Source organism: Varanus komodoensis, unplaced genomic scaffold (genome assembly GCF_004798865.1).
Source record: "Varanus komodoensis strain SLA01 unplaced genomic scaffold, ASM479886v1 scaffold8, whole genome shotgun sequence".
NCBI classification, from domain to species: domain Eukaryota; kingdom Metazoa; phylum Chordata; class Lepidosauria; order Squamata; family Varanidae; genus Varanus; species Varanus komodoensis.
The window spans coordinates 16,477,760-16,501,786 of NW_025336481.1; the positions used below are offsets into that span (position 1 = coordinate 16,477,760).

A 24,027-nucleotide genomic window follows, 5' to 3' on the forward strand; every position below is an offset into this window, starting at 1 on the left:
GGCCCGGCCCGCCGCCAACTGGCCGGCTGGCACGCAGGCGCCCTTGCCCAGAGCTCGTCGCCGTCATGGCGGCCTCCCCGGACAAGTACTCGGTACTGCTGCCCACCTACAACGAGCGCGAGAACCTGCCGCTCATTGTGTGGCTGCTGGTGAGGAGCTTCGCGCAGAGGTGACTGCTGGCGGGCGAGGCAGAGGAGGGGGAGGCAGGGGCTGCAGCCGCCTTTCCCTTCGCTCGGCTGCGCGGCCCGTTTGACGCGCGGCGCACAAAACCCGTCGGAGCGGCCCCCTTTCCGGAGAGCGCGCTAGTTAATCCGGAATAGCTGGCATGCTCTTCCCGCCCTCTCCGCATCCCCATCGCGGTCACCGTCGCGCGTTGGGGCTGCCCTTCATCTTGCCCCAACCCCAATGCTTTCCTCGTATAAGCCAGCGAATCTGGAAGGCTTGGAGAAGGCTGCTTACGTTCATGTAGATAGGAGAGCTGAAGGCATGCTTCCTTTTTCATCCTGTGCTCATAAAAGTGGTTCTGGGGGGTGTGGGGGAGTAAATTCGAATCAGATTATCTTGAGTTTAAAGTCAAAATAGGCCTGTGCTGAACATTCCAGGATAAGATGCTCCGGATTTTATTAACGTTAGTCATGTTTATACTGCTGTGTAACCAATTTCTCAGGGGCACTTGTAATAAAGATCTTAAAATTTATTTTGCTATACAGTTGTGCAATCATGGAACATGTTTCTGATATATGGGCAGTTTAAACATAAGCCTTTTAGATTAGGAGTTACAGCCCAGACTTGTGCATGCTTGCTTATACATATGTCCCCTTTGCACATAGGCACCTGTTCATATGCCTGAAATATCTGGAGCAGATAAGCTTGGGTATGAAGGGTTTTATTAGTTTGCCTTCTGCAAGGTTCTTGAGATGCTTAAGATCCATTTTGTGTTACCCTTTCCATCCCTGACATTTGTAGGCTTTTATTTATTTATTTACAATATGTATATATCTCTTCACATTTAAACAGATTCTGGAGCAGTGAACAATGAAAGATTAAACAGGGTAAAACAGTATGTGCAAAATCAGAAAACTGTGTCAGAGAATTGTGGCTAGTCAGTCAAGGCAGACTTCCAGAAAGTGCTGCAGACAACACCTGTCCTCCAGAGGCAGGGAGCACTACAGAAATGGAGCCACCTCGCTGAAAACTCTTCTACAGGTGGACTCCAGTAGGACCATAGGTTCACATGGAACCAGCAGAAGCTTGCCATCCAGTGACCTCAGTGGCCAGGCAGATTGGTAAGGGAGAATGTGTTCCTTCAAGTCAATCTGCTGATTGTTAGCCACTTCTCACAGACTGAGCTGGTATGTGATTGATTCAGCAGAAGCAGCTGGCAATCAGATACTTGATCTTGTGTGTGTCTCCAGCACATTCTTGAGTGGCTGTAATTAAGTGCCACTAATCTGGCAGCTAGAACCTGAAGGAATGTTGTCTATGGGGTCATGAAGAGTTGGACATGACTGCGACTGAACAACAACAACAAATCTGGCAGCTTAGTTTATGTGCTTGTGAGTCTGTAGCTTTATTAAAAAGGCTTTGCAGATCACTTGGGCTTTTCCTCTCTAGGTAATTTTTGAAGGGTATAAACTTAAGCATGTTTAGACAACCGGAGAAACCCTCCTACAATGCCTCATATTCCCCAGCAAAATGCTGGAAGTTGCAGGATTTTTCTTTCTTTCTATCTAAACACAGAGATTGAAGCTTTAAAACATTTTGAAGCAATAAAGTGACAGTTGGAATGCTTTCTTACAAGCTAGTTTAACAATTCTGCACTTTAATTTTCCTTGAAATGTTTGAATGCTTAAATCCAGTATGTAAATAGTCACTGAAACATCATATTGCCTCCAGGAGAGCTTTCTGTAAAGTGTGGGTTTTTATTTCTTTTAAGTTATAAAGGACTGACATGGGTATATATGAGTAGATGGGTTAGTAGGTTTTGTAGCTTAGAAGTTCTGTGGAGTTCTTGAAAGTTGAAAGTCATTAATTTTTATCAAAACACCAATTTATTATTTAGAACAGCTTTTACCAACCTAGATCTTTCATAGATTTTTAATCTTTACATCTAGATCTTTTGAAGTATAACTTACATCTACTAGGCAGTATGAAAAATAAATAATAATGGTCTGTAACCATAGGCTCTGCTGAATGGGGATGGTGGGAGTTGCAGCTCAGATCATCTCCAGGGTGCCCAGTTACACAAGCTTTGGGCACAATCCTCTTGTACCCGCACGCCTTGGAAGGCCCTAAATTTGGAGGCTTCCAAGTTTCCTATGTCCTGCCAGGTTGAAGCTGGGGCAGAAGGAGTGACAGCAGTGACCCTAATCCTAAACCTCATCCTTTTGGGTGATTTATGCTAAATTGTCTTTTCAGCCTATCTGAAGGCACTTTGGAGGGGGAGGAAAGGAAATTGGAAGAAGCTCAGAGTAACTCATATCCCTGTCTCTCCAGTCCACTCCCTGCCCACTTGAATATCCCTCCTCTTCTTCCTCTGCATCCATGGAAAAGGAGAGGCAGCAGACATTCTACGAGAGAGGTGTCTGGGATTGGATCTCCAACTTCCCTTCCAATGTCAGAACACTGTCTCAAACATTGGAGAAGTTTTATAAGCCACCGTATGGTCCTTGGGACACTTGCCTGGAGAACATAGTCTTTTTCTCTTTGGTTCTTTATATCACACCTTTTTTCCTCTTGCAAAGAACCCAAGGTGGGTTACAGGGCCCTTCTCTCCATTTCTTCTTCACATCAACTCTGTGAAGTGAGTTAGGCTGAAAATCAGTGACTGGCTCAAAGTCCTCCAGTGAGTTTATGGTCAAGCAGGGACCCCAGCCTGGATCCTCCCAAGTTCCAGTATAACATTAACCACTATACAACACTGGCTGTTGACTTTCTAAATAAATGCATAATTGGTTCTAATAATTCTAAGAACATTTTTAATAATTTAATAAAGCATTTTTATCCCATCTTTCACTAAATGTCTCAAGATGGCTTACAGAGTATAAAATCAGTAATAATAAAATACAATTCATGATACAATAAATAATTGATTATAATAAATACAACTAATACTAACAGAATAACATCAAATTAATCCAATAATAAGCAAAAAGAGAATGAATCAATTGTAAGAAAAATAAATAAAAATAACTAAAATAATTAAAATGCAACTGTTAACTTCAAGATCTAAAACTCTAATTCTTAAAATGATGGTTAAATAAAAAGGTTTTCACCTGGTGCCAAAAAGAATATAAGCTCAGGGCCAGGCAAACCTCTCTGGGGAGCACGTTCCATAGTCTGGGCACCACCACAGAAAAGGCCCTCCTCCACATAGATATCCGCTTTACTTCCTTCAAGGAGGGTTCCCGGAGCAGGGCCTCTCCTGCAGATCTTAAGGGGCATGAGGGCATATATGGAAGACGACGTATAAAGTACTTTAATCTGAATGTATTTATACAACTTACTGTGTATATAATTTTCTGAAATGTTTAATATTTTTTTAAAATATATCAACACAGGCTAGATAAGTTGATGCTCATAATTGGGTCATACATACAGTACAGTACAAGTTTTATTAAACAAATTATAGAACAATTAAGTGTTAATGGGCATCAATTTTTCAAATCAGCATTAAATAACAGTCTTAAATTCATATTTATTTCAGAACTAAATGTAGATGTCAGGATTGGACTCCTAAAAATATTTACTCATTGAACACAGTGGAACTTAAAAATACATATGCAGAGGATTGCAGTATTTTTGTTGAATACAAATTACTAGGAATAAAATGGGAATGAAGATCATTCAAATGGTTTAGTAAATGACACCTTTGATCATTTTCCTGTGCATGCCTCCAGAATCAAGGCATAATGTAAATACATGAGTAGTTGTACTTTTTGTTGACCAATAAAGATGTTTTCCCTGCAACATGTTTTTTTTTTTGCAAAGTAGCAATTCATAATTCACTTTTTAAAAATTACATGTTTGAATTAAATTCAGAGTTCATTTTAAACCAGGATACTCCTAAGAGAAAACTATAGCTAAAACCTTTGCAAATATTATATATTATATATAATTTTTAAATCTTATAAAGCACTTTTTATTCATCCACCTTAACATCTATTAATCATGAATGCCATAATTTGAAGGAATATGTTTGGAATCATGAGAGTTGCTACATCTTTTCAAATCAATAAGGTTTCATACATTTCTTGTGGGTGAAGTGGAAGGTTTAAGGACCTTATACATGGAGAACTGAGGCCACTTGATCTTTGAGGATCTTTTCCCACCCAACTCCAATGCAACAGCTTACCCCATTGAGTATGGTTTCCTGACTGTTTGTATAACATTTTCAGGGGGCTGGAAGGACTCCCTGAGGAAGGAGTGGAGAGGGAAGTCCATTTCCACCAGCATAGCTAATCTGATTTAAATCTGGATCTAGCCTGAAAAGTGTAAAGGGGGGTGCTTTTTTCAATATACTTTGTAACATGAAGAGTCTTCTGGAATTTGGAAGTGAAAAGCATGGTGCCAAAGTGCTGCTGTCATTCCCTCCACCTTCTGTTTCTTTTAGATTTTGAAAGAATCAGAAAAATATTGAACTTTCAGTTTTTCAGAAGAACTCAGGGTACAATAGTAATGTGCGCAGTGCTTTTAATACAAAGGGTATTGAAATGGCTTCATTGAATTCAGGCTCCCTGTCTTGCTCAGATAGTGACAGAAAAAGTAATAATCATAACATATTAATCTTGCCAGTATCTATGAGGTTGTTCAGCTGCAACATTTCCCCCTATTCCACAGATGCCAGAAACCAATCATCATACACTTCCCTAGATGTAGTATGATACAGTAAAATACCATACAGATGCTTTGATTCAACTTATTAGTGAATGTTTGCTTCTGTTGATGTTGCTCTAAGGTTTACACATTCTTATGCCAACAAAAATTAGTCCATTGAAGATGCAAACTTACCACATTTTAAAGTTCATTACTCTGGACCCAAGTTGGCAACACATGGAAATTTGCAATTAAAATCATAGACTTAACAAATAAGAAGAGAGATTTTATACTCCAAAAAGCCAATTACAAGCTGATTAATCAGGTTATTCATTTTAGATGAAATATAAAATAATACAGCATCAGCCAGAGTTATGTAAGCTTCCTTCCCTCAATTTCTTTTTCATTGCTATTATTATTTTTTTCACACTTACACTCTGGAGAAACAGTGGTGAAGGGTACACTGGAGTCGGTTACAGTAGCATAATGCCTAAGATAATTGGTGATATATATGATGCCATTCTAACTTTCAGTGGTATGTGTACACCACTGACATTAATTAACTTGGAACTGATTGCTACAAGATGTGACACCTAACCTATATAGCTTTTTTAAAGGATTAATCAAATTCACAAAGGACTGGTCTGTCAACAGTCATTAGTCATGATAGCTAAATAAAAATTCCATGTGTACAGATAATACATTTTTGTATGCCAGATGCTGGAAACAAACACAAGATATTATTTCATTTATGTTCTGCTTGCTGCTTCCCATAGGTATCTGACTGGCCATTGTTGGAAACAACATGCTGGATTCCATGAATGAACAGTCTGTTCCCGAAGGGCAATGGTTATATTTTAAGAATCCTTGATAGAATAAATTGACTTCTGAATACCTAGCTATAAATGTTACAAATATTGATGGTACTACTCAGTCAAGTAAACATTCTCAAAACATTTTAACACAGACATTGCTGCACACAGTGCTTGCACAATCAATGGAAGAAGGCAAGGAGAAAACAAATCCACACCAACCAGCACTTCTGGTGGACATCCTCCACACTTCAGCCAAGTCAGCTTTGCCCAGGCCAGGACCAAACAGCTGGCTGGATGATCCAGCTGACTTCTGTTATGCTATATCCTTACTTAATGGGAAAAGGTATCAAGCAGATGAAACCACCCTGGGCCAATGGGCTGCCTCAGTGATTCATAGGCTGTTTCAACCAAGGATGCTTTGTTGCATGCAAGCCTTCCCCAATGAAGCCATATCCTTTTGACACCTTGATTGTTGCTCGAATCACATCAAGTGCCATGGCCTTACTCTGACACGATTTGGCTCATGATAGGCTGGGCCTCCCACACCAATCTATTTCCCCAACCCTGACTTAAAGATTGCAACCTTTGGTAACAAACCATTTGTCTGTCTACAGCTAATGATGATGCCCATAAATTGTTTTTTTAATGATCAGTCATATGCTAATGTTAGTAATAGAACTACTAAAATATGAGGCAAGTGACATGCAGTATTCTTATAACTTGGGACTAGAATTGAAAGTAATTAACTACCAGCTTGTCTCCAAAAATCTGAAATGTAAACTATGAAGGAATTTGATTCCAATTTGAGATGTGCCAGTGTGGTGTAGTGGTTAAGAGTTTGGGACTGGGACTCAGACGATCTGGGTTCTAGTCCCCGCTCAGCCATGGAGCCAACTGGATGACTTTGGGCCAGTCACAGACTCTCAGCCCAACCTACCTCACAGGGTGGTTGTTGTGGGGATAAGATGGAGGAGGAGATGTAAGCTGCCTTGAGCCCTTTGTAGGAAAAAGTCAGGATATAAATTGAAAAATAATAATAATAATAATGTGAATTGAATGTAATAGAATTAATGACATAACTTACCTTTGATGGGGGAACTACTGGATATTTCTACCTTTATATTGCTTTATATCACTTGAAATGATGGATCTTTTGAAACAATGCACTAATATTTAAATACTAATTTTCTTTTCAGTGGAAATGAATTTGAAATTATAATTATAGATGATGGAAGCCCAGATGGGACACAAGAAGTTGCTGAACAATTGATAAAAATTTATGGATCAGATAAAATTGTGAGTCAAGTGTTCGTTTTAGCTGCTATATTTTTAAAACATGAAAAATGCTTAAGTGATTAGCATTGAGGAATGGAATTTCTTGGTTTTCTTTAACTGACAGTGTTCAGATGTTACTCAGATTCATGATAAGAGTAGCATTGTCTGCCTGAGAGGCAGTATTTTGAGAATCACACACTAATAGCTTTGATTTCCACTTTCCATGTTAAGACTAACCAGATGCAGTTTACATGGCTAGGAAAAACAACAACCACTATTTTCCTTCCTGCCACCCACTATTTTCCTTTGCTTTGTTTGATTCTGGAGAACTAGAACATATGTACCGTATTTTGTGACCTTTGAGTTCTCCCTAAAGGTTATGATATGAATTTTGGAAATGTTATTTCAAACATAATTAAGCCAAAATAGCTAAATTCTATTGTCATTCAGGATTGTAATTACCAGGTCTCATAAGATATCCTAGTAGCTGGCTCTTGGGAAGTAATCAGTTTGGTACTGTTCTTCCCAATATTGTAGCGTTATGGCATATGCAACAAGGGACTTGTAAGGTGTTAGAAACTCTTAGTGCATTTTTGCCCATTAAGACAGTATCTAGTCATACTTGCAGAACTGAGTCCTTAAGGGCACAGTCCTAGGCATGTTTAGACAGAAGTGCTGGGAGTTGTCAGAGCCTTTTCTGTCTAAACATGCAGGTCTACACAAATGTAATTCCCATTGAGTTCCGTGGCACTTACTTCAATAAACTGTTGCAGCCACAGATGTCCTATTATACATGGAAACTCATTCCTAGCCAATACAAGGTTACTCATTCTTCATTAGGTCCTTCAACTCCTTCAATAGAGACAAGTGATAAATATGGTCAAGATCCCTATATTCCAGTACTGCTTTTGTTCCCATTAAAGCCTGTTTAAGCAAAAATTAAAATGCAGGTTGCTCTGTAACCCACTGTCCCAGCCAGTGTCTGTCTGTTCATTATCCCTTTCCACCATGCTTCCCCAAACCTGCTTCACAGGGTCCCCAGCCTCTGGGGCAGTTTTGGAGGGCTATGGGGAAATTCTATTGTACAAGTAGAATGCTCATAGAATTTTGGATTTCAATCTATGGATGTGTAGCTATCCTGATCAAGAAAAGATGATGTAGGATATAATGCCACTCATGTTTAGGCAGAAAAACTTCCTACCATTACCAACACACTCCAGCCACCAAAATTGAGGTATGCTGGTAGTTGTGGGATGTTTTTTAGTCTAAATTTGCATAGGAGTGGTCTTATACTGAGGTAATTTCAATATTTTACTGAAGTACATGATTCTTGTGTTTTTTAGAACTGTTCATGTGATAGTTATTTGATTCACTGATATTTTACAGCTTTTAAGACCCAGAGCAAAGAAACTTGGATTGGGTAAGTACTCATTAATTGAATGATTTAGAAGTTTTATGTCTATACATTTTGAGCTTTTTTACACCATGCTTCAATCACATTCTCAGATGGTTTTTACTTTAAAAATATAGGTTTAATGCAGTGTTTTATTCTGCTGCTGTTTGCTTGTGTTTTGTATGTGTTTTGGGAACCTGGAACAAATTTATGCTCTCCTTTTTCTAAGGCAAATTTGTTACTTTTCAGCTGCTTACCTTAACATTATTCCCTTTGCTGATATGATGATCCATTAGAAATAAACAGCATCCTCACACAAAAAATAGGGTACTAGATATTAATTTTGTAGATAAACAGATGGTTCTTTATAAACCTCAGGTGGAATAAATCCTACATATTCTACAGGTTTTAAACTACTTAATGTTTTTAGGAGAGAACTACAAATTAGAAGAGGGCAATCATAGTGGTGGAAGAACCAATACCAATGCAAATTGTACCTTTCAGGGCAGAAATGAGGGCAGGCTTTCTCATTGCACTATGCCAGTTCCAGGGGTGGCATACTTTTTCCCTTTTGGCAAACTGTACCAGAGGAACCAGCATCCTTGGCACACTCACTTCCCCCTCCATAGCTCTTTTGCAGCACAGATGGTATTGTTGAGAATAGAGAAGGCAGTTATTCTTGGCATACATTCCAAGGTCAAGCGGAATCAGGGTTGTCAGATTAAGATGAGCCCTGGAAGCCAAAATTTCCAGGTGTTGAAATGGAAGCAGCAGAGGGTTTATCTCAGGGGCACCCTCCCCACATGTTCAGACAGATGTTAAGAATAGTCAGGATTTACAGCTGCAGGGAGGGGCCACAGGAGAAAAACCCTTGCAGCCAGCCAAGCCTGATATGGCTCTTGACCACATGATATGACATCAGGAGAAATGAGCCAACCAGCTAGAGTGGGGATGGACAGAGAAGAGGCTTGCTTGTCTCCAAAAGGGCCATCCCAGATGGAGGGGGCCCAGGAGTACTCAAAAGGAGGATTCGCAGCAGTTGCGTGATTGGTTCAACAGACTGCTCTTTGCATGCTCAGTGACTCAATCTTTGTGGTTATGCTTACTGGAAGTGCATTGGAGAATAAAAAGCTTTGCTAAAGAACAAACAGTCTGTTGTTTTTGAAGTGGGAAAAGGGAAACCTAGCTCATGACAGGTGTGGAGTTAACAATGGCAGAGATTTCCACAACTGCATGCAATATCTTATTGACTGCACCATTAATTGGTATTATATGAAATAGGCTTTTATTTTTTTAAAAAATAAAATTAATAAATAAAATTAAAAATATTTTCCCAGCATTTTAAGGTTTAAATTATTTTAATTGGGATTTTATGGTAGATGATGCTGTACTTTACTTTGTCCTGAGACTTTTTGGTAAGATAATAGTATAGAAAAGCTTTAAAATAAATAAATAAAATCAGGGCTTGACATTAAGAATTAAAAGAGTAAATTAAGGAAGAGGTGATTAGCTATCTGGGGTAGCTTTCTAATGATTATCAATTTCAGCATGGAACAACCCCTTACCAAACGTTAGGTGGAAGGACATTCTGGAAAGCAAGAGTAGCCCTTCAAATTGTCAAAGGCAAAAGAACCATATATCAGAATGCATCTATTAACCTAAGACTGGAAATCAGTCAATCAATCTCCCTCTCCCTCTCCCTCTCTCAAAAACTTGAATCTAATCCTCAGAAACATTTTAATCCATTTTCGTATTTGATGCTGACTGTGATTAACAAAAATGGCTTTTGTACTGTTAATATCAGGGACTGCTTACATTCATGGAATGAAGCATGCTACGGGAAACTTCATAATTATTATGGATGCTGACCTCTCACACCATGTAAGTTTGTCCTCTGTGCATATGCATGTATTTGTTCAAGTTTGCTATATTCAATTTGCATTGATTTTTCTGTTCTTTCAAATGTTCCTCTTTTGTTTCAGCCAAAATTCATTCCAGAATTTATCAGGTGGGTGACATTTCTAATATTTGAACTCAGACATTGAAGTTTATTGCCCTCAGATACATTTGTAACATTTGAGATGAGTAATATGCTAACATTTGAGGAGCCATGTTCTAAACAATTCAAATTGGAATGCTCCATTGTTTTCAGTTAAACAAGCTCCATAATGTTTTAATACAGAAGATAGTATAGACATGTTTCAGTACCTTTCGTGGATTCTGTTTATGAATTTTTGCTTGAGAATTTCTGGCTCTGATCCTCTATATGTTTACTTGAGGTAAGCTATTGGTTTCTTTGGGATTTACTCCTGTTTCATTGTGTAGAAGCTTATATCCTCTACAAAAAAGGACATTTTAGTAGGTGAGCTTTGAGACTCCTTATATTCTTCTCTTGGATTAGGCCTTGCTAGTCCAACACTCTGCTTCTCAGAGTAGCCAGCTAGATGCCTTTGGGAAGCCCAGAAGCAGAACATGAGAGCAATAGCCCCCTTCTATTGTTAGTCTCCAGCAGTTGGTATCCAGGACCATGCTGCTGCTGAACCTAGAGATAGTATGATACAGCTATCATGGCTAGTAGCCACTGACAGTGGCCGTATAATCACCTTTAACAGCCAATTTGAGACTGCTTGGTCAAAATTTTAGCAGTGTATAAATGTTGAAAGGCATATTGCATCTGGTTCCTTTAAATTAGTCTGTATGAACCTTGTTTACAGTTCATGTCAAATCACTTCTCCAGTTCTGTGTTGGTGCAGAAGCTAAAATGACTTAAACATAATACATACTGTTATAGTACCTGAACCTGTCCTTCTCTTAAACATTTGCCAGGCTTCTTTAAACTTAGCTCAAAGCTAATATATATATAATGCTACATTATGTATGAAAAACGGTTGGGTTCAGAATCTTTCACTTTGATGTATGCAAACTTGTGCCTGGTTAGTGCAAGCTCCTTACTTTCAATGACATGTAGAGAATTCTTGCATGTTGTACCTCAGATCAGTGACCATTCATGAAGCTCACTGGGACTCTTGGGTCAGTCAGTATCTTTTAGGCTAGCCTGCATCACAAAATTTATGAGAGAACATAAAATTAGATAATTCATGACCTCCTTGGAAGAAGGCTGTGATACCAGTGTTCTAGCTTTACATAATGCTGTTCCTCTTATAAACAAAAGTGACTTGGGGTTTCATACATTCCCTCCTTTTCCTTTCCTTGTTTGCATGGACCATAGTTTAGCATGCTCGTACCAGCACTAACCATGGTTAATATTTTATAGGGATTAGTTTGGTTAAGGGAGGAACCGTAAGAAATACTAGTACAGTTAAAGCACGGTAATGCAGAAACAGTGTGCTCTGCAAACCTAATGCACTGGTATTCATTATAATCCCTTTCGGATTATTTTATTTTATTTATTATATTTATATCCCATCCTTTTGCCGTCAAAGGAACGCAAGGCAGCTTACATAATTCTCCTTTCAGTCTGTTAGTTGGGCTGAGTCTATGACTGCCTCAAAGTTACCCAGTGAACTTCATGACTGAGTGGGGACTAGAAGCCAGATGCCCCAAGGCCTATTCCCGTGTTCTTAACCATTAAATTATATGGGTCTCACTCTCAAATATTTCTGAATATTCAGAACATTGCTGTTGTATTCATGTGAAGAGTATAATCCTGTGGTCTTTTATGGTATGCTCACTTCAAGTGTGTAGATTGGTTGATGGCCTTATATATTCTTGTTTTGATTCCTCTATTACCTACAGTATCTCAGATAACAGGCTGTTATGTAGCCATTGAGTACACTCAGAAGAGCAAATGACAAATATAACATATTTAGCCAGCTTGATACCCAGGTTTTGTCTTTCAGTATATTTAGTGCTAAAGTACTCAATGGTGAATTTCAACTATGTATAATTATATTAAATTTTAACCTAGATTATTAAAGATATTATATTTTGTCAAAATAATTGAATTTTTCCCTCCTGCCTAATTATTTCTCTAGAACCCAGAAAGAAGGTAATTTTGACATTGTATCTGGAACTCGCTATAAAGGAAATGGAGGCGTGCATGGGTGGGATTTGAAGCGAAAATTGCTCAGGTCAGTACCTTTATTCATTACCATTTCTTATCAATTATTTCCTTGCTTTTCAGAGTTGAGCTTGTCAGTTGTTTTCTTTCTTGGTAAAAGTCTTCAATTTCAAAACCATGTTAGGTTATGAAATCTGAAGCTGTTGGTCAGTAGCAGCTCATATGGGCAGCTGCAGGGTAAACATGTAAGACTAAAAAAAGTCTTTCAGTTAATAGTTTCCCTTCATTCTGAAGACATTCAATTAGCTAATATACTCAATAATAAGGGCTTCTTCAGAAATGTGTAGCATTTTATGAAACTGTTTTTGCTTTAATTTATTTTGACCTTTTGTTAAATGGTAGATCCTGAGAGAACTTCTTATCTTTAAGAGCAACAATGAAGGGAAAAGCCAACTTTTTCCATCTTTACAACCCTGTTATGGGAAAAGCCAGACTGGATAATATTTTTAGTTTAGTAATTAAACCCTTTGGGCAAAATTCTATGGATGTTTAGAGCAACAAGAAGTAGTCCTACAGCTCCCAGCATTCCCCAGCTAGTCATGTTGAGACCTGTTGAACACGTGTGTGTGTGTGTGTGTGTGTGTGTGTGTGTGTGAGAGAGAGAGAGAGAGAGAGAGAGAGAGAGAGAGAGAATATCCATAGGTCTGTACCCATCAGTTACTGTGTACCATCTTTTATCTTTTTTAATTTCATCTTCTGTTGTTCAGTCCTATTTTGTAGACTATATGTCTGTGGGCAGGGACTTCTGTTATTTACTTCTATTAAACTAGGAGCAGAGCTCCTGATTGTGACATGCAGCATATATAAATAAGAGTCACAAAGAGGGATAGAAAAATCTTCTAGATTTTACAGATGTGTCATCTTGACTCAACCTACATTAGCCAACTTTTCCTAATATTTATTTATTTATTTATTTAAAACATTTTTATGCTGCCCCCATTGCAACAAAGCCTTGGGGGGGCTCACAACAAGTGCATATATTTTAGTCTTCTCACCAGAAACTGTGACTTTCTGTTACCATAAGTCAGTGTTGCTGTGGTATCTTAAAGTTTTGTGATTTTTCAACTTTTGACTCTGAGTGATTTAAAAAACTGTATCTTCCTTGGCAGTCGAGGTGCCAACTTCCTAACTCAAGTTCTTCTGAGTCCAGGAGCATCTGATTTAACAGGAAGTTTCAGGTATGTTGGCTCTGAAATGGCATGTAATTATCAAAAATTAGCAATGCTAATACTCAATTTGAAACTGATTCAAAACCGAAGCTTTAAAATCTGTGGGTGAATTTTGCAGTTTGGAATGGCAGAATATTGTTGGTAAGCATGTGTTCATTTTCTGTGTTAAGATATTTTAATTTCATGTATTTATTTACAGGTTATATAAAAAGGAAGTTTTACATAAATTGATGGAGAAGTGCATTTCAAAGGGATATGTTTTCCAGATGGAAATGATTGTCCGGGCCAGACAACTGGGTTACTCTATTGGAGAGGTATGGTGAAAAAGACAAAAAACAAACAAGATTTAGCTTCTTATGCTACAGGTTTACATGGTGGATGCTAGACTTGTAATTGACCAGTAAGTGAAAATGCACAGAAGCACAATTCTTTATGTTGCTTACTGTTCATAACTGTACATTAAGATCTTAAATGCTGAGGCTCTATAAAAAGTGGATTAAGAATTATATCTAGTATTGTACAAATTAGGTCATGAGATAAGAGAATATGGGTATCAATGATCTACAAGTGTGGGCAGATAATGGTCACTGTGCAAAATAAACTTTTTATTTTGTCCTCACTTGATGATGTGGTCCTCCAGGCTCAGGTTACTAGTTCTGCATATTCAGAAAATTGATGTGCTGCATTGGACCAGTACTCTAATGTAGCCTGTTACCTTCTTTCCAGTCATGGACACTAATTTAAAGGAGCTATACAGGCAGCAATCCAGCTTCTGTAGGTCTGTCCAACCTTCCAGCTAGGGATGTGCAAGAAATCCATTTTGAGGTAGGAATCCATTGGATTCCTTGGGCACAACTCCCCAGACTAAGGGCTGCTTTGCTGTGGCACTGAGTCCAAGTTCTTGATGAGTAGGCCTAACATTCTTGGGTGCTTGCCAGGAAAAGCCCCATTGAACAAGCAGCATCCCATTTCCATGCCTGGTGGGGAAGAAGGTTGGTCACCAGGAATGGCACCTGTCATGGCCATCATAGTGTCCTCCTCCTGTGCCCAGCACTGCTGCCACCAGTTGCACTCGAGGGGGAGATGGCTTACCGCACCCCACCTTCTGTCTCCAGCACTGCCGCCATCAGCTGCGCTGGGTGGGGAAGAACATTGATCACCAGGAATGGATCCTGGCACAGCCGCTCACAGCAACCCTTTTCTGTGTCCTGCAACTGCTCTTTGGGTAGCTACACCTGATGGGGAAGGTTGCCAGTTGCACAAGAAGGACTCTGCAAACATTTGCAGGCTTCCTCTTAGTTTAGCTCATTTTGCAGGTCCAGAAAAAGCACAAGAGCAAGTCCATGGATGCTAGACGGACAGATTCTGAAAAGGTTTGACCCAACCCTATTTCCAGCAACAGTTTATAGACTCGTACTTACTTTAAAACTTTAAAACTTACTTTAACAAAATTTAAATAATAGGTGTGGGTGCTTCTGCAGAAGAAAATCTCTTCCTGGTATTCTTTCACAAAAACTTTCTAGAATGGTTAGCGTGCCTTAGTTTATTATTTTTATTTATTATTTATTTATTAAAACATTTTTATGCCTCCCCATTTGCCGAAGCCTCAGGGCGGCTTACAACAATAAATAAAACCAATAAGTTAAAATATACATATAAAATAATCATAATAATTTAAAACACACATTATAAAATAAGCCGCCCTGGCCAGATAAAATTCAGTGGTATTAACATTTAAATGTTGCTTAAATAAAAAAAGTTGTGGAATGTAAGCAATATTTATAAGTTCCCTTTAGCATAAGAATTCTAAACTTTATCATTCCTAATACGGGGATGTTTGCACTGGCAAGAAATTTCCTTAGGAATTTTGGATGCTTTGGCTATGTTTTCTCCTTACTTTGTGCCATTGTCTGTGTGGCAACAGAAGATATATTAGGCAATCTGCCTTGGGCTCTCCACTGTCAGAAAGAAACTATTGCCTAGAGATGTAACAACTTACGTTTGGCAGAACAGCATGGGTGTGGGAAGTGTTTTTCCCCCCCTTTCTACTTGCCAGCTAGAGTGTGCCAACTAAGAGTGCATAGCCAGACTTTCTATGGATTTCACAAGCTGTTTTGGGCCATTTGGGTATTTAATATATAGTCTTACACACTGGAATCTTAATGTTCCTGCTTCACTATCCTGAAAAGATCCAATGGTCTGAAGTATTGCAAACCAGTGTAGAGTACATGTAATGAACAGGTAGTGAATTGCAACAATGTGCAATACTAATTTTTAAAGGAAAATACTTAAGTATGTTTGTTATATAAAAAAGATTTGTTAGTTTTAAAGTAGCTCAGTCTAGTGTGGCTGCCCATAATCCTCCTTATTCAGGGGATTATGGGCATCCCATTGAAAGTAAAAGGTGAATGGAGGCAAAGGTCACTTCTTTGCTTCTCCTGCACTACAAAGGATTTAGGTGAACAATTTCAGCTGTCTAATTCTCTTGTCCCTGTCATGAAGAGGTGAGACTAAATACATTGAATCTCAGCAAATCTTATTTCCTCCTCTCCCACTCCCTGAAATACTTACCCAGTTCTAGCTCTGAGGTCAGTCTTCCAACTTCGCAGCTGTAGCCAGGATGGAAGGAACCATGCCAGCTGTGAAGGTGGAGGGAGCAGGCTCCAAAGTCAGGATTCCAGCTCTGACCTCTTAATCAGTGTACAGGGTTGGAACTGGAACTTAATCCTCTCCTATGGCTAGTTAAGGCAGTGTCTGAAGGCCATAGGACTGTGCCCTTAGCAGAAATTTATTTGGCACTTTGAAGATAAAAATACCCCTACAATCTTTTGCATCTTGTCTTCATTCCTGGGTAAGCATGTGAAAGATTGTAGCCTAAGTGTCTGGCTATTGGAAATTGTAAGTTTAGCACTAATTGCTGTTCAGATTATGAGGAATTTTTGTTTTTATGTGGAAAGGAAAACATAGATAACTTAATCTAGAGCACTCAGGATGTTGGGGGGAAAAAAGGGAAGTTGGAACCCTTCTTCCCATTGTATTTGTTTGTTTAAAAGATTTATATTCTGCCTTTAAAATAAAGAGGCTTGTGATTCTTTTAGAAGCAGTATCACAAAATAATCAAACATTAAAACAACATAGTGGAATAAAACAACCATACATATTGCAGCAGAAAACAAATTTAAATGTACTCAAAACCCCAATCAAACAGAAGTTTGTTTAGCTGCTGCCTGAGAAACCATAGCGGCCAACAGAAAAAAGAAATATCTGAAATGCAGTGTTCTTAAACATCAGTGTACTGTGTCATCACATTCAAAGCTTTATTCATGAAATCCTGACATGTGGTTTTACAAGAAATTATAGCTGAGATTCTGTGTACACTCTAACAAGTGCATGACAACTTCACTAATGCATCTTGTGGGCCCAGTCAAATGTTCTCCACCCTCAATGCACGAAAGCCTCAACATGGAGGCTTATGTGTATCCAGCACAAGATGCAATGGTGGCAACCTTTGCCTCCCTGCACCTCCCACCCTGGATTTAATAAAGAAACACAGAAGAGGTGGGAAGGAAGGCATTGTTGGAATCCACTGAAGATGTCAGCATCAGCCTCTTCCCCTCCACAGCATTCACCTTTTGCCTGCTATGGGTGGGCAGAGGAGCCTTATTTAGCACCCCAGGTCCAGGATCACGGGACCTCTGAACTGAGACTCCAAATAATCCTATGCCCCCTCCCCCAACTGTACATTGAGATCAGTGGGAGAGGCCCTTCTCCGGGAACCCTCTGTGAAGGATATTAGGAGGGTAAGTACCCGGAGGAGGGCTTTCTCTGCGGTGGCGCCCAATCTATGGAATGCGCTCCCCAGAGAGGTCCGCCTGGCACCGTCGTTATTTGTTTTTCGACGCCAGGCGAAGACCTTTTTATTCAAACACTATTTTAACTGTTATTTATTTATTTTATTTTTTGGGCCAAGTCGATTCATATTATATTGTTTTATACTGCTCTTATTTATTGTGAGCCGCCCTGGCATAGAAGCCTTCCAAATAAATAAATAAATTGTTTTCCTCTGACATAACCATGGTAGCCAGTAGTTAAACCTGCCATAATTTCATACTGTCCATCAAAGCATATTGTATTCTGAGCGCAATGCTAGAATAATCTACATTTTGAAATGTTTTTGTTTTCCTTCTGTAGTTTCATGAAGTTGTTTCTTGTGTTATAATCGGAATGATTTTCTGATGTGTTTGTTTTAATAGGTTCCAATATCATTTGTGGACCGAGTCTACGGAGAGTCTAAACTAGGAGGCAATGAAATAGTTTCCTTTCTAAAGGGCTTACTGACTTTGTTTGCAACTACATAATAAAGATATATTTACTACATTCCAAGTATCTTTACATTGGATTGAATAATTATTTTTGTATCAGATAGTGGCACCCTGCAAGTTTCCTTTTGGCTATAAATACAAAACCACTGCAAATATTTGACTGGAAGTACAGGGACAATTCATGTAATTCAGGAGCTCTTATTTATTGTGAATAATGATTGCTGTGTGCTATTAAAAACATTGAAGCTCATTCCAGTCAAATGGAGTCAAAGTTGGGAGGGCGAGGGTAACCAACTTGAAGCTGGTAGGTGATATGCATTCTTCTTTAAGAAAATCTTCATTTATAGTAAAATATATTGACACTAATTACACATGCTTATGCACATTAGATTTAATATATCTTGCAATATTGCTTTTATAACATGATACTAACATTCTAGAATGGTTGATAAAGCCCATCCTGAGCAGGTATCTAAAGCCCCTTCTCGTACTGCTTTGGAAAGATAATGTCCCTTAGTCAGAAATTACACTTTGTCTGATGGAATGACTACACTTTAATCACCAAGGTAATTTTCATGGAAAGACATGGTTGAAATATTTTAAATAAAAAATCTTGAAGTAGATAGACTCTGAAACTACTTTGTTATGGACACCTGGGCTATCCAGTGGTAGAATTCTAGCACAAAGTGTCTACTATTTCTGAAAAGTCATCCTTGCACAAGTGTCAGATTCCACTTCAGCAAACCATTCTGTAGGCTACTACATAACTCATTACAATTTCATTAGGCTAGGTGTGCTTGCAGTTTTACAAGCATTACCAGAATGTTACCTATTCTACCCTTTTCTGCTAGTGTAACATTGGATACAGTGCATGTACAGTACAACCAATGCAGAATGATTTGTACATGAATCTAAGGTTTTGCTAATAAATACAGTGGTGCACACTGTACCACCACTAATGCAACCAGAACAATGATGTCTCCTTGACTGTGCCTCATTCCATATCTAGCCTATTGCTGACATTTATATAATTGCACTGGGGACTTTTTAGGAAAAGGGGAAATGAACCCTTTGATCCCTGTCTCTAATTGATCGTTGGCTATACCTTTGTATTTCAAGAGAGTTTGGTTATTTCATAGTACACATGGAATAAATACGGAAATTGAGCTCCACAGTTCAGGTTTAGCAGAATTGCAAATTATCTGACTATGAATAGCTAGGTTCTGTTCTAGAAAATGCAGCAGATACACAGATACTTACAGATTTAGGAGTGACTTCAGGGAGCAGGGAAGCAATGGAAACACATCTAAATATGTCACATTTGTGTCCACTCATAAACACATGCGGAAATAACAGTCTCAGTTTAAAAACTGATTCTTTATCTTAACTTTTAGAACAAAGTACTAGATCCTGACTTTGCTTTCCCTGTGACAGTTTTAATCTGTCATTCAGGAAAAGTGCTAAGTTGGGGTGGTGATGGTGGAGAATTACTGTCTTTGACATGACATGGCAAATCACAGCTCCAGATTCTAGCTTCTTGTCTGAAGCTGTAGATTAGGGGTCTCAAACTCAACTTACCTGGGGGCCACTGGAAGTAGAGTCAGGGTGAGGCTGGGCCGCATCAAGCGGTGGTGGTGGGCTGCTCATCCCGTGGCCGGCCCGGGTGCCACCGGCGCTTTGAAGGCCACAGGGCCCCTCCCCCGTGCACCGTCCGTCCCGGCAATTGGCCCACGGGCCACGAGTTTGAGACCCCTGCTGTAGAATATAGACCATTCTGGGATTTTATCCAGGAATTTTTGTGTAGATGTAAATACCTAGTGCAAATCTATGCATGTTTAGACAAGAAAAATGTCCCACAAGTTCCAATATTCCTCAGTCTGCCACTTTGGCTGGTGCTTGTTGGGAGTCATAAAACTTCTTTCCATCTAAACATGAATAGGATTATGCTCTAAGACTGTTAGCATCACTGTAAGTTCCAAAAGCATTGGGGAGAGGAGAGTAATATCTTTATTTGGCTTAATAAGGCACATCAGTTCAAAAATAATATTGTAGAGCTAGAAAAGTACAGAAATGGGAAAATCAAAATTATGAACATGCTTGCACCATTTTGGGGCTTTTTATTTTAAAAAAACACAAGTAGCAAGGTTTATAATATGCATGAGATAGAAACAGTAAATATAACTTTTCCCTCCTCTCTTAAAATGCTAGAATTTAGAGTCATTCAGTGAAGTAGGCAGTAGTTTTAGGACAAAATAAACAGCTGCGCAGTTCAAAACTGTAGTATGTGTAGCCATGCGAAGTCATGGCCAATGCATTGGATAGTGTTAAAAGGGGACTGGACAAGATCATGGAAGACAGGTGTATCTGTAACTAAAATATGTTAACGGGACGTCCAGGCCTGGAAACAGTATGCCTTTGAATGTCTGTTATGTAATACATAACTACAGCTGTGCATCATAACACTTTGCCTCACATATCTTTGAACTTACTGTGAAAAATATACTAGATAATAAAAGTGAGTGTCAGAACCAAGACTGAATTTGGGCATGCACAGCAGAGATAAGTGACAGCAGCAACAATAGAGAGAGATGATCCTGCATGCATTGGATGCCTTCTAGCATATAATAATCTGTTTCATTTTATCAGTCTTTTGTCCATAATTTTCAATAACTTTATCAGACCTGGAGGGGAATCTCATTCATTTAGTCCAAATCTTTATTCTGACTTTATCCAGCCTAACTTCCTGGTCCTAAGGGTTCTTCCAGAGAGAGTTCATTAACAGGTTTTCTGTGTTAAGAACAAGATGGAAGTGTTATGAAACTTCACAAGATACCTCCTGACCACAAAATAAAAAATTAAAAAAAAAATCTGTGAACCAAATAGAACAATGAAACTTTAAAAGTGCTTCCTCTAATACTTTCTACATTGTGGCTGAACATTGCTGAGGAACAGTGGTAGTGGTGGCCAGACTCTGGGACCCCTCATTTGCATTGCTGATCCTTAGGAAAGTAAAAGAGGATGTTCAGTGGGTTTCTTCCAGGAGTTGGATCAGATAACCAAGGGCCATACAGTAGCCCTTCAAAAGCCAGTTGTGGCACTATCTCAAGAGGTCATCATAATATCCATGGGACTCAGCAATCAGAATATAAAGTAGTAAGAGAACAGCTCTTACACTGTTCTGGAAATGAGTGTTGAGCTCACATAAGCCTTCTTATGGGTTTGTTCCAAAAATTAATTTAGAAGTGCTGAAGTTGACACTTCTCTGGAAGACAAACTTTTACATATTCAGAAGCTCTGTGTTAATAGTTGTATGTGCAGGGCTGATCTATTGCAGGCCAAATTTCTGCATAAGAGTAAGTCACACTGAATGGTGTCAATAGAAAAGGAAGGGGGGAAGAAGCAAAGATGGCCACGAAGATGACACGAGAAAATTCAAAACCCATATTAAAATAATGCTATTGTTTAGTCAATCAAAAGATCACAAAAAGGTCCAAGCATTCAAGATCTCCAAATCATTTCATCCAGCAGCATTTTGACAAAATCAAGTTTGCCACAGAGTCCATGAACAAGTGCTCCTCGTTTTTGTAGTATCCTCCCTGATGAGTTCTGCAGAGCTTAAAAGTGTGTACATTTTTTTAATATTTTGGTTGGGCTAATGTACTTTTTTTTAGAAAAATGGATGTACTCAAAACATTTCCAGAGCAGTAAAAGTCTAGTAAGTAAATAGGATGTAAATATGCATTATTATTGTACAATTAATATTAGGAACCTTTTATAACATTTATAATCCTATGGACTATAAACTCAAATCACCTCAAAAACTTGCTAGGCAATGCCCTTTGCCTCAGAGTTTTCTAGGAAAACTTTCACCATCTGGCAACTGTTCATGGCATTATTTGCAGGTGATGTTTTACTGCATTAGACTCAGACTAATTTAGTCATGCTTTACTCCCATGGAAATCAATGGGACAAAATACCAATGATCACTACCAGAAGTCCCATTGGTCTTAACAGAATAACATGGCAAAAGACAACCTGGTGTGTTCCAGGTTGTTTTGGACTACAACTTCCCCAAGCTACAGCCAGCATAGCCAATGGTCAGGGATTGTATGAGTTTTAATTTATTAAAATTTATATTGTGCCTTATCTGCTAAAAAGCCACCAAGGCTGAAAGATTGGGGTGTACCATATTGTCTATCCCTGGACAACCAGGGGAAGTTTAGTTGAACCAATTTCTTGAAAACAGTGCAGTGTTTAAAATGGTGATATATCTTTGCTTAAAGTCCCTAAGGGTGCAGTTCTATGCATGTTTAGACAAAGAACGTTCTACACCTTCCATCATGCCCCAGCCAACATGGCAGTTGTAGGACCCTTTTTCCTGTAATCAATCATACAAAATCAAAATCCACCTAGTAAATGCAACCTGAGCAGGCTCACCGAAATGTCGCAATCCAGCCTGCATTTAATGTCATCCCAAGGCTGAGCTTTTGTGACTTTGGATATAAATTAAGCCTCAGCTTAGCTACATGGCTGAAACATCTGTCTTCCTGAGATCACTGGATGGGAAAATGAATAGTGCAGCTAAATAATCTAGCATTTATGCACCCTTGTTACACAAGGACACTTTTAAAACTTTATTCTCAGAATTAAGCTTGAAGTGAGCTTGGACTGCACTCATCCATGAAGCTCACTTGGTGACTTTAAATCTGCCACTATATCTCAGCCAAACCTACTTCATAAGGGAGTTGGGAAGATAAAATAGGAGAAAATTCATGGTGTCCTATGTGATTTGAAGGAAGAGTGGCATAAAAATGTATTAGTTCTCCAGTCATTACATTAAAATTTTAACTTTTTAAATGTATTAATGTTGTTCTTATCAAGCTGTGATGTTTTAATTTGCAGTTGTTCTGATTTTATGTTTTAATTTTGCTGTAAGTCACTAACATGTCTTCATTTTTAGACCAGCATCCAAGAAATTTAGGGAGCATTCCAGTCAAAATGATTTTAAATTCAAACTCAGAGGGCTACAGGTATCCTGTGTAAAACAAGAGGTGCAGTGAAATTGCTTTTCACCAGCCTGCTCTACCTGCTCTGCATTCTCATGAGACAGGCATTTTCAGCCATCTAGCTGGGCTGCTTTGGAGGAGGAGGGAAGGACACAGCAGAGGACACCAAATAACTTGGTCTCTGCACTCTCCTCCTCTCTCTCACCTTTTAAGTCCTCTCCAAGGTCAATTTCCTGACCTTGGAGAAACAGCCAGCATGTTTTTTTCTAGAAATAAATACAGTGGTACCTCGGCTCACGAACACCTTAGTTCACGACCAAATCGGGTTGCGAACAAAAATTTCACAAAAATTTTTACTTAGGTCGCGAACTCCGCATTGGGTGGCGGCCGCGATCATGACCATCTCCCCCCGCCCCGAGTGGAGAGGTGGCCACGATCATGCTGGGGCCAGGAGGGAAGATGGCCGAGATCGTGCCTGTCTTTCCTGCAGGAGCGTGCCCATGACTGCACCCATCTTTCCTGCAGGAGTGCAACTGCGATCTCGGCCGTCTCCCACCCCACCCTGCAGCACGATCGCACCTGTCTGCCCCCACAAGTGCACCGATGTTCGCGCCCGTCTCTCCCCACCAGCGTGCCCGCATTTGCGACGTCTCCCCCCCTCAACGCGCCCGCGCGCCCGCAATTTTGCCCATCTCCCCCCCCCCAAGCACACTGTGATGACGGGCACGTGCAGGGATGACGGGCGTGAGGAGATGGCTGTGCTCGTGTTCGGAGGGGCGGGGGGGGGGGAGATGGCTGCAATCTTTGTTGTTCTTTGTCATTTTGCTTCACATTTTTCTGATTAAAAAAAAATAGTTACAGAATGGATTAAACTTATTTACATTGAACCTTATGGGGAAATTTAACCTGACTCACGACCAGTTTGGGTCATGACCAGAGTCCTGGAACGGATTAAGTTCGTGAGCCAAGGCACCACTGTACTATGCTAGCTGCAGTGGGATGGGAGGAATCATTCCATGGATTCCAAGTTGTGAGGCTGGAACTTTGTCTCCCCTCTCAGACCGGGGAATCCAAAGTATCCCGTGTACTCCACTCTCCCCAACCCGCAATCCAGTCTAGGAGACTGCAGGATTGCTCCTTTAATTATGTAT

At 39.4% G+C, this 24,027-nt stretch overlaps 1 protein-coding gene across 2 annotated transcripts; it reads left to right on the forward strand.

The window, feature by feature from the left end:
* The first annotated feature begins 16 nt into the window (after nt 1–16).
* DPM1 (dolichyl-phosphate mannosyltransferase subunit 1, catalytic) lies at nt 17–17,925 on the forward strand. Of its 2 annotated transcripts, XM_044455456.1 has the most exons (10): nt 17–169; nt 6,827–6,926; nt 8,292–8,325; nt 10,103–10,179; nt 10,281–10,306; nt 12,294–12,389; nt 13,489–13,557; nt 13,748–13,862; nt 14,865–14,921; nt 17,802–17,925. In XM_044455456.1, the coding sequence occupies exons 1-10, from the start codon at nt 66–68 to the stop codon at nt 17,904–17,906; spliced, it is 783 nt and encodes a 260-aa protein (XP_044311391.1). In that variant the 5' UTR covers nt 17–65; the 3' UTR covers nt 17,907–17,925. The 2 variants fall into 2 exon arrangements, with proteins under 2 accessions (XP_044311391.1, XP_044311392.1); XM_044455457.1 differs by lacking the exon at nt 14,865–14,921.
* Nucleotides 17,926–24,027: the final 6,102 nt, after the last annotated feature.